General features: G+C 39.7%; 1 protein-coding gene across 1 annotated transcript in view; it reads right to left on the bottom strand.

The window, feature by feature from the left end:
• Positions 1-736: 736 nt before the first annotated feature.
• The window catches only part of LOC122802007 (hemicentin-1-like), a 194,199-nt gene continuing 183,511 nt past the window's right edge, over positions 737-11,424 (bottom strand). The window contains exon 3 of the mRNA XM_044071754.1: positions 737-747. Within this exon, the coding sequence (XP_043927689.1) occupies positions 737-747 (11 nt within the window). The remainder of the gene's footprint in view (positions 748-11,424) is intronic.

The raw sequence follows: 11,424 nt of genomic DNA on the forward strand, positions 1-11,424 counted from the left end.
TTGGAACTGATTCTGGATTTGATGGACAAAGTCCAGTTGAAAAGAAACAGGGGAATTCATCTACCTATCCTTAACCAGAACAAAGAACGCCTGGTTGATGCACGACAGGTTGAAGAAGGTATTAGAAATTATAGTTTTATTTGTACGTCCATTTTGGATGCTAAAACAGTGATGGACATAGTATAGAAAAATTGGAATTTGTTTACGAATGATGTAGCGCTAAGGAATAAAATCCAGGGGTATCCCACTATAGTTTACAAATGAGGGTATAACTTGATGCAGTTACTAGAGAGGACAGCCAAGAAGTTACATAGCATGTTGGGTATGTCCAAGTGTAACATGTGCCGTTACTGTAAATACATGGAAACAGGACAAACGTTCAAGGTGAAAGGGAGGAGGTACAAAACCGGGGGCAAATTCAACTGCCAGAGTAAACAGGTGATATATCTAGCAAGGTGCTCTCACTGTCTGGTCTTCTATATTGGAAAGACTGACAGAAAATTACGAGAACGAGTGTATGAACATGTATATGCTATAGTGAGACGTAAAGGAGAGAACGCCCTCGCGAGACATATTATGGACCTCCCATTACACTGCTTTACTTTTCGAGCTATTGATCAAGCCCTTACCGAAGGTAGATGGGGCCCTAAGTCACTGATTTTGGAGCGCTGTGAATTAATTTGGCAGTTAAGATTAGATGCCTGTCACTATCCAGGCATAAATGAATTGAGCTCCATTATGTGTATTCTGAAATTGAAAAGTTTAAGTAGATAAAATGATGTCAACATTTAAGTACATTTTTTATTTTTTAGTCTTTACTTCAATGCTTTTATGTCCTTCGGGACTTAGTTACAATTACATTTTACCATTAACATATCAACATATTAATATACAGTTTATCTGACATTGATGACAGATGGTGAATATATTATATACTGTATGTTATTAATTAAATCAATTATACTATTTATAAACATTTATTTTACTAAAAAAAAATTTTTTATTAAAAATTTTTCCATTAGAAATAATTTTGATAATTTTATATTTTATACATATACTGAATTGTTTAAATTAATAACCTTACTAATTTACAACTTGTTAGTTTTATATTTCAAGGTTCTAACCTTTGATTGATTTTGTTTATTTGGTACTAGGTATATAATTTTATTACTATCGTTTTTTGTTTGACGTTAACAATATTCCTTTGAGGTATTGTAAAATATTCCTTATTAAAATGGTTTGTTGCTATTACATTACATTACAAACTGTACTATATTAACATGTTAAATTTCAGTGCTTGTAAGGTTGGGGAGGGGCTTACGAGTGACTTATGTAACAATCATCCTATTAAATTAACATTTGTAAACATGTGACAAGGAAAAGAAGAATTTAAATCCCTGTTTCCAGTAAAAAGACTTTTTCTGAGGAAGTTGGTTTATTTAAATCAACAAAAAGCTTTGTTTGTGCTTAAATTCTATGCTATCGTATATTAAAAGCAATTTGGTTTGACTTGTTTACGGTCTGGGTGTTATGCTGGAAGGCTTGCCTGAACTGTTTTCACGTGGTTGAGACAGGTTGCAGGATGCAAATTGCGAGACAGATGAAGAGATGAGGACATAAGAGCAGAAGCCAAAGTAGCTCCAATTGAAGAAAAGATCACAGAGAACAGATTATGGTGGTTAAGACAGATGTGCAGAAAGCAGAAGACAGTCTGTTGAAGAAGATTTGGAACAGACAGGAAGAAGGCAAGAGGAAATGAGGGTGTCCAGCAAAGAGGCGGATGGATGACCGAAAGATCTGAGACAGTCCGACATGAGTTTTGAAGATTGCATGAGTGTTGCATTGAATCAACAGACAAAGCCACAGTTAACACAACATTCCAGCCCCATGAAGAAGATGGGGAAAAGGGAGGTGATGATGATGATGATGATGGTGATGATGATGATGGTGATGATGATGATGATGATGATGATGATGACGACAATGCAGGTTCTGTATAATGACGTCCATGAGATTATGCCACTCAACAGAAAAGGAAAAAAAATAAATGTCTTTTTTTTATTTTCCCATTTCTTGTGCATATATATTCTCAGATGTACAGATAGATATCAGGGTGGCAAGAAGGCATATATCCATATCCCCTGCAAAGCTGATTTAATAACTTTGTGTGAAGTAACAAATTATGATATGTTACTTCACCAGTGTTGTGCGGTTTAGAAATTTCAGGTATGACATTTTTCATCATGGTTTAGAAAGGTACAACATTTCATAGTATACCTTGAGAGTTTCAATGCCCCACCCCTGTTATATGACCTAGCTATTACATCTCCTTCACAGAGCTATGAGGTGGTAAGGTGAAAATACTAGGAAAGGAAGAGCATATTTAAGATTTTATTAAATGAAACATATAGATCAGAAATCCTAAGAAAGTGAGAAAATGGACTCCCTATTGAAATCTTGACACTCAAAATGCCGAGTGTCGACAAGCCGAAAAGAAAAGAACAAAAACACAGGAGAAAAGTGAATTTTGAAAATTGATCTTCCCCATTAAACTTTTTATTGCAGGAGGGAAGGGCAAGACCCCCCTTGCACCCCCCCAAAACTGATATATATATATATATATATATATATATATATATATATATATTATATATATATATATATATATATATATATATATATATACATATATTATATATATATATATATATATATATATATATATATATATATATATATAGATATATATGGGTCTACCTTGACCCAATTTCACGACCCCATTTTTCCGAAAGTGCATTTATCTGAAAATGCACTTTTGCGAAAAACCTGATCAATAAAAAACAACCGAGGTTGTTGTTGTAGATTGCGGCACAGTGAGGATAAGGGAATATTCTCTTTTCACCACTGTAGTGCAATCTCAGAGCTAGACTATATAAGTAGCGGGGGTGTGGGGCTGCAGAGTGACTTGCCCCCTGTATAAATGTGGTTAGTATTGCCATGTTTTTTCTCTTGTTTTTGTTGATCCATTTTTTTGCGAAAGTGCATTTTCAGATAAATGTACTTTTGGAACATTGGGGTTGCAAAATTACATTTCAGAGAAATGTAATTTTAGTGGGTCACGGTAGACCCATATATATATATATATATATATATATATATATATATATATATATATATATATATATATATATATATATAGACACACACCAACTCTGAGATCGCCATACATCGGAGAAAAGGGAATATTCCAAGAAATGGCAACTCTGACCTGGTATATTTAAGTCTGAGCTTTTGGCCATTCAGTCTCCATATTTCAGGAGCCAGTCTAGCGGGTCCTGGCATTTCAAATGGTTACTGAAATCAATGTCAAAAGATGCATTACAGGGAACACCTAAATCAAAACTTTCAAGAAAAGTAGAGCATAATGAAGACTGTATTAGACATAGAATGCACAGTAAGAATCTACTCTTAAAATTAATAATAAAAGTAAATAAATAAATTAGGATCCACAATTGATGAGCTTAATGTGAACTTAATATTACATACATTAAGTGAATATTACTTAGAAGTTTTTCAGTATTGTGATATAACCTGTTCAGTATATCCAACCCATAGTGTGTCATAAGGCTTGAAAAGAAATAATAAATAATCTAGGTCTTACTATAATCAAAATATTAAAACTGAATAGTTTAGCAATTGTTAACATTCATTGCTTACTTGCAAAAGGTCATTTGGATTAAATTGATGGATCATCTGAGATATCCAATATTCATAGAAGCATGTTATAATATCCACCTACCCTCACTCCCACCACTTCCTACCCCATATTGATTTTTTACAGTACTACTTCAATTTCTCCCTGATTTCCTACTATCTAAGTTTTTCTTTTGGAATAACTAGAAAGGCTCACCCAGAATCTGCTACACTTTGCTGTGAGGGAAAGGTTAGTTTGCTTTTTATTTGTTGTATTTTGTATTACTTATTGCCTTTTTCTATTTTGAATACTGTGATTTGTTTTCTTTACCTTGTGTTTTACTTGTATTCTGCTTTTAACTGCATATTAAAACTTGAAAAGAGACTACAGCTCTGTCTCTTGTGAGTCAGGCAGAAATAATTTTCCCAGCCTCCCACTAGTTACTGTTGTGTTCTTAAACACCACTGTCTTTCTAGTTGCCTGCCCCTTATGTTAATTTGACCATATATCTAATTTCCTCTCTGCTTTTACTGGCTTGTGTGAGTAAGCACAAAATTATCATTTTGTGAAATCACGCCCCTTTAATTATTTAAATTTATTGGCCATCCTACTGTATTCCATAGTACCAGAATACAAAAGTAACCGCCCCCTTTCAGTCTATCTCGCTGTTTTAAAAATAGTCACTCTCCACTAAAACTTAACTTTTTAGACAGGTAAAACTTAATTACCTACTTTCACATCTAATTCCTCTAGTGCACACTGAAGTGTTTAGGATAAACTATTTTTTTTCATCTTACAGTTATGCACCTATTGGAAGACCAGCAGTTACTGGAGAACCCACATTTTGCCTCTCAGTAGTCATCTTGGGATTAGTGCTTCTGTTTTCTCCTGGTGAGAGAAGGAGTGTAGTTACATTATTTCCTGGAGACTGCTGATCACCAGAAAGCTTAATAACTGCTTTATAGGTGATAGCTTGGAATCTGTGCTTATATTCTGATCCTGGTGAGAGTAGGAGCAGAGTGCATTGAATTCTGTCTCTTTCTGGGTGGAGTCCCTATGACTAGCACTTGTTCTAAAACCTGCTGGAAAGCACTAGGAAGCCTTTAACTGATACAAGCACTCAACTCTCCTTGTTAATAAGAAGACATTAATCATAGGCACTAAACAGCCTATAATTGCAAAGTACCTTGCCAAGGTAAAGGAAAACAGGTCTTGTACTTTACAAAAAAAAAAAAAAAAAAAAAGCACCTAACCATGCATGTCTAAGGGTCAGCTTCCGGTGATTTCTCTTGTCCACCTGGTGAATCTGGGCATACTGAGGCAATGCAGCAATTGCCTCATGTATACAGACAACCCTCTCCTTCTACCACCCAACACTACAACCTGTGAGATATGCACTTACATAGCCAAACTGGAAACAAAGCTCTCTCCAGCCAAGATTGTGCTAGACAATCAAGAGGAGAAGGTTAACACCCGCACTACAGCTCAAGCAACACATAGCCCTTCAAAACTCTCACTACCAACACCCACACATAGCAACACTAAATCCACATATGCGGAGGTGCTTGACATTAACCTGCCCAAGCAACAAGGACCTCTGAAGCTGAAAAGCAAACAAACACCAATCACAACCAAAGAATCACATAGCTCACAACACCACTGTGCCACCCAACAACAGCCCCTAAGGCAAGAAAACGTACCCAGCACTTTAATCATAGGTGACTCTATAGCCAGGCACACTGATGCCCCACTCACCAGGCTGAACAAGGAGAAAATTACAGTCAGCTGTCTGTCGGGTGCCAGGATCCGTCACATAACGCATGCACTCAAGTCACTCCACAACATGTACAAATATGACTCTGTCATTGTCCATGTTGGAGTAAATGACTTGAGACATACCTCCCTGGACTACATGAAAAGAGACATGGAAGAGCTTTTGGATCATGTGACCCAGGCAAGTATAACCCTAGCCCTGAGTAACATTCTGCCTTCACCCAGAATGATACCACAGTACAAGGACAAAATGATTGACTTCAACAATTGGCTAAGCTTCTGGAGTCATTCAAAGGGGATCCGGTATCTGTCTGCCTGGGACAACATGATCAACAGACCACAATGCTTTGCCAGAGATGGTCTGCACCTGTTGCCCCTGGGATCCAGGTTATTGGCTAAGGCTCTTGCTACCCCTATAGTGCTCCTTTTAGGCAAGGGTCAAGGGACAAAACCACCAACATAACAGGTACAAGTATGCAAAATATGAAGGTAATGCTGCTCAATGCTAGAAGTCTAAACCTCAAAATGCACTCTCTCGAGGCAGTCCTAAAAATGGAGAACATCGATAACTGTGCAGTAGCTGAGATTTGGTTCATATCTCCAGAGAGCACCCTTGTAATACCAGGCTATAACTCTTGTCACACTTTGTGGCCACCAAACTAGGACCGAAACACTAAAGGTGGAGGAGTGCCCATATTCAACAACGATATTCACACCTCCAGGCTAGTTGCCTAACACAATGCATCTGAAATTCTCCAGGTGCAACTAACACTAGCTAAGACTGCAATCCAAATTGTAGTTTGCTACAGATCCCCCACCATGCCCCAAGATCCTCACTACTCCTTTCTAAACATACTGGAAAATATTATGATACAACCAAACACCCTAATACTGGGTGATTTCAACTAACCTGCCATTAACTGGGAAAACTACTCGTGTACCAGCACCTTTGCTTAACGGTTCTTGGAATTCATAAATTCCAATGCCCTGGATCAACTAATCCATAGTCCCACAAGGGGCTCCAATATCCTGCACCTGGTCATTATCAACATGGGAAATTGATGCTCCACACTAGTGGTCTCCCCCTTGTGGTTTAGGTCTGAAAATAAGCTAATCATCTTTGACATCCACATCCCACCCTCACCCCCCAGTAAGGAAACATCTGTAAAAAAACATCTCCAAGGTCAACTTCATGCTACTGAAGTCAGAAGTGACAAACTTCATGACACCCATGCAGATGGGAACTGAATGTTCAACTGCCGAATCCTACACTAAAACACTGCATGAGCACATCCACTTGTGAATGAATCATGCCATCCCAAATAGAACTAAGATGTTCACCTCCAAAAAAAGGAAGCTAATCTGGTGGTCCACTTTCATAAACAAACTATACAACAGAAGGAAGAAACTGTGCAGAAAAAGAAACATCCCAGGATGCAAAAAACCTCCCTTATCAGCCTCAATAAGAAGCTGAGATCCCTCATAAACTCCTCCAAAGCTAGTTACGAAAATAAAATTGCCAAAGATTTCAAAGACAACCACAATGTATTGTATAGCTATGTCAAGAATCTAAATGGCAATGCTCAGATCTGCTCTGAGCTGCAACAGAATGGCATCAAATATACTGATTCCAAGGATACTGCCAATGCAAACTTCATCCCCTAAAGGGCCCATCTCAATAAAGAAAGATTGCAAATTCCAGTAATCACAGCCACACAGGTAAAAACCACACTCTCCAAAGCTAAGAATACAGCATCCATGGGACCAGACGACACTAGGAAGCCTTTAACTGATACAAGCACTCATCTCTCCTTGTTAATAAGAAGACATTAATCATAGGCACTAATCAGCCTATAGTTGCAAAGTACCTTGCCAAGGTAAGGGAAAACAGGTCTTGTACTTTACAAAAAAAAAAAAAAAAAAAAAAAAAAAAAGAACCTAACCATGCATGTCCAAGGGTCAGCTTCTGGTGATTTATCTTGTCCACCTGGTGAATCTGGGCATACTGAGGCAATGCAGCAATTGCCTCATGTATACAAACAACCCTCTCTTCCTACCACCCAACACTACAACCTGTGAGAGATGCACTTACATAGCCAAACTGGAAACAAAGCTCTCTCCAGCCAAGATTGTGCTAGACAATCAATAGGAGAAGGTTAAAACCCGCACTACACCTCAAGCAACACATAGCCCTTCAAAACTCTCACTACCAACACCCACACATAGCAACACTAAATCCACATATGAGGAGGTGCTTGACATTAACCTGCCCAAGCAACAAGGACCTCTGAAGCTGAAAAGCAAACAAACACCAATCACAACCAAAGAATCACATAGCTCACAACACCACTGTGCCACCCAACAACAGCCCCTAAGGCAAGACAATGTACCCAGCACTTTAGTCATAGGTGACTCTATAGCCAGGCACACTGATGCCCCACTCACCAGGCTGAACAAGGAGAAAATTACAGTCAGCTGTCTGTCGGGTGCCAGGATCCGCCACATAACGCATGCACTCAAGTCACTCCACAACATGTACAAATATGACTCTGTCATTGTCCATGTTGGAGTGAATGACTTGAGACGTACCTCCCTGGACTACATGAAAAGAGACATGGAAGAGCTTTTGGATCATGTGACACAGGCAAGTATAACCCTAGCCCTGAGTAACATCCTGCCTTTACCCAGAATGATACCACAGTACAAGGACAAAATGATTGACTTCAACAATTGGCTAAGCTTCTGGAGTCATTCAAAGGGGATCCGGTATCTGTCTGCCTGAGACAACATGATCAACAAACCACAATACTTTGCCAGAGATGGTCTGCACCTGTTGCCCCTGGGATCCAGGTTATTGGCTAAGGCTCTTGCTATTCCTATAGTGCTTCTTTTAGGCAAGGCTCAAAGGACAAAACCACCACCATAACAGGTACAAGTATGCAAAATATGAAAGTAATGCTGCTCAATGCTAGAAGTCTAAACCTCAAAATGCACTCTCTCGAGGCAGTCCTAAAAATGGAGAACATCGATAACTGTGCAGTAGCTGAGATTTGGTTCAAAGCTCCAGAGAGCACCCTGTAATACCAGGCTAAAACTCTTATCACACTTTGTGGCTACCAAACTAGGACCGAAACACTAAAGGTGGAGGAGTGCCCATATTCAACAAGGATATTCACACCTCCAGGCTAGTTGCCTAACACAATGCATCTGAAATTCTCCAGGTGCAACTAACACTAGCTAAGACTGCAATCCAAATTGTAGCTTGCTACAGATCCCCCACCATGCCCCAAGATCCTCACTACTCCTTTCTAAACATACTGGAATATATTATGATACAACCAAACACCCTAATACTGGGTGATTTCAACTAACCTGCCATTAACTGGGAAAACTACTCGTGTACCAGCACCTTTGCCTAACGGTTCTTGGAATTCATAAATTCCAATGCCCTGGATCAACTAATCCATAGTCCCACAAGGGGCTCCAATATCCTGCACCTGGTCATTACCAACATGGGAAATTGATGCTCCACACCAGTGGTCTCCCTCTTGTGGTTTAGGTCTGAAAATAAGCTAATCATCTTTGACATCCACATCCCACCCTCACCCCCCAGTAAGGAAACATCTGTAAAAAACATCTCCAAGGTCAACTTCATGCTACTGAAGTCAGAAGTGACAAACTTCATGACACCCATGCAGATGGGAACTGAATGTTCAACTGCCGAATCCTACACTAAAACACTGTATGAGTACATCCACCTGTGAATGAATCATGCCATCCCAAATAGAACTAAGACGTTCTCCTCCAAAAAAGGAAGCCAATCTGGTGGTCCACTGTCATAAACAAACTATACAACAGAAGGAAGAAACTGTGCAGAAAAAGAAACATCCCAGGATGCAAAAAACCTCCCTTATCAGCCTCAATAAGAAGCTGAGATCCCTCATAAAATCCTCCAAAGCTAGTTATGAATATAAAATTGCCAAAGATTTCAAAGACAACCACAAGGTATTGTATAGCTATGTCAAGAATCTAAATGGCAATGCTCAGATCTGCTCTGAGCTGCAACAGAATGGCATTAAATATACTGATTCCAAGGATATTGCTAATGCAAACTTCACCCCCTAAAGGGCCCATCTCAATAAAGAAAGATTGCAAATTCCAGTAATCACGGCCACACAGGTAAAAACTGCACTCTCCAAAGCTAAGAATACAACATCCATGGGACCAGACGATATCCCGGGCTGTGTACTACATGAACTACAAAATGAATGTGCGCCTCACTTAAGTGTAATGTTTAATCATACCCTCACCTGAGGCTTTGTGCCCACTGAGTGGTGCACAGCTACAGTTATCCCACTCCACAAGGAGGGATCTACCTTGGATCCTGGGAACAACCATTCCATCAGTCTGATGAGCCTGATCTGCAAGGCCATGGAACATATTATCATGAACTTATAAACAAAGACACTGGCAACCTTCAAACACTGGACCCCACTCTATTTGGTTTTATGAAGGGCCGATCGTGTCTCCTGAACCAGATTGACTTCTTCAACTCAGTCTCTAGAGCCATGAACGAGGGTAAGACAGTTCAACCAGCCTATCTGGACCTTGCCAAGGCCTTTGACACTATCCCCCTACCCTGGAATCATAGATAAACTTACTAAGCTGGGCATAAATCCCTATGTCATTCGATGGGTTGCCAACTGGCTTACTGACAGAACCCACACTGTAAAAGTAGCTGACTCCAAATCCAGCTCCAGACAAGTGACAAGTGGAGTACTTCAGGGTTCAGTCCTGGGACCGCTCTTGTTTGGCATCTACTTCTCTGAAGTACAGGCCAGCACTGAGGAACTCTGGCTAACAAAGTTCGCAGATGACTGCAAACTGGGAGCCATTATCGAATCCTCTAATTATGTGGATATTCTACAAAAGGGCCTTACAGAAACAGATGCTTGGTGCCAGAGCCATGGGCTCAAGCTCAGTGTCTAGAAGTGTATAGTTATCCCGTTTGGGAAAAACCATGTACCAATGAATTACCACATAGATGGCAGTACACTAAACACCAAAAGTGTGATAAGAGACTAGGAACACAGGTGGACAGTGGTCTCACCTTCGATAACCACATCACCACAACAGTCAGGAAATCCTTCTATGTGGCACACCTCATCACTAAGTGCTTTTTATCCAGAAAATAGGAGGTCATTGTCCCACTGTACTCATCCCTCATTAGACCCATCACAGAGTACAACGGCCTGTTTGGTATGTACCTCACAAGACATCTGCAACAACTGGAAAGGCCGTAGAAACACCTCACTAAAAGAATCACAGGCCTAAAGCAGATGCCCTATACTGACCGTCTAAAAAAACTCCAGCTATACTCTGTTGCATATCGTCTACTCAGAGGCAATCTCTGCTTAACATACAAGACCATGTCAAACCCAGAGCTGTTGGACATGCTACACTTAAAGAAATCCCAATCCATCAGAGCCACACACTCCAGGGACCTAAACCTTGTCATCACAATGAACAAAACATGTTGGGGGGATAGTTTCCTGACCCAGAGACTCCACATACTCTGGAATAGACTGCCCATACATGTCAAGCAGAGCACCTCCTTGGCCCTCTTCAAAAGGAACCTTGACGACTGGATGGGAGATAGGAAATTTACCCCGGGGATCACGTCAGTTGCCCTGCTACACAGGGGTCCAGGAAAGTAAATATTGTGAGAAGAAACAGCCAGGGAATTGTTACGGCTAGGCTTGTATACGCTCTAGGGCTGATAGCCTAGTACCAACCTATGAACCTTCCTTGCTAACATGGCAACACTGTTAAATCTCTGTATGAAAATGGTAACCAGGTGGAATCTCAAATTTCAAGGTTTTTTTTAACAAAAAAAAAAGCTTAAACTTTTATGGGTTTTTTAAAAAATTTTTGGGGCTTTTTTTTATTTTTTTCCT

The sequence above is a fragment of the Protopterus annectens genome, chromosome 5.part0 (genome assembly GCF_019279795.1).
Source record: "Protopterus annectens isolate FY-2018-M chromosome 5.part0, PAN1.0, whole genome shotgun sequence".
Classification (NCBI taxonomy): Eukaryota; Metazoa; Chordata; order Ceratodontiformes; family Protopteridae; genus Protopterus; species Protopterus annectens.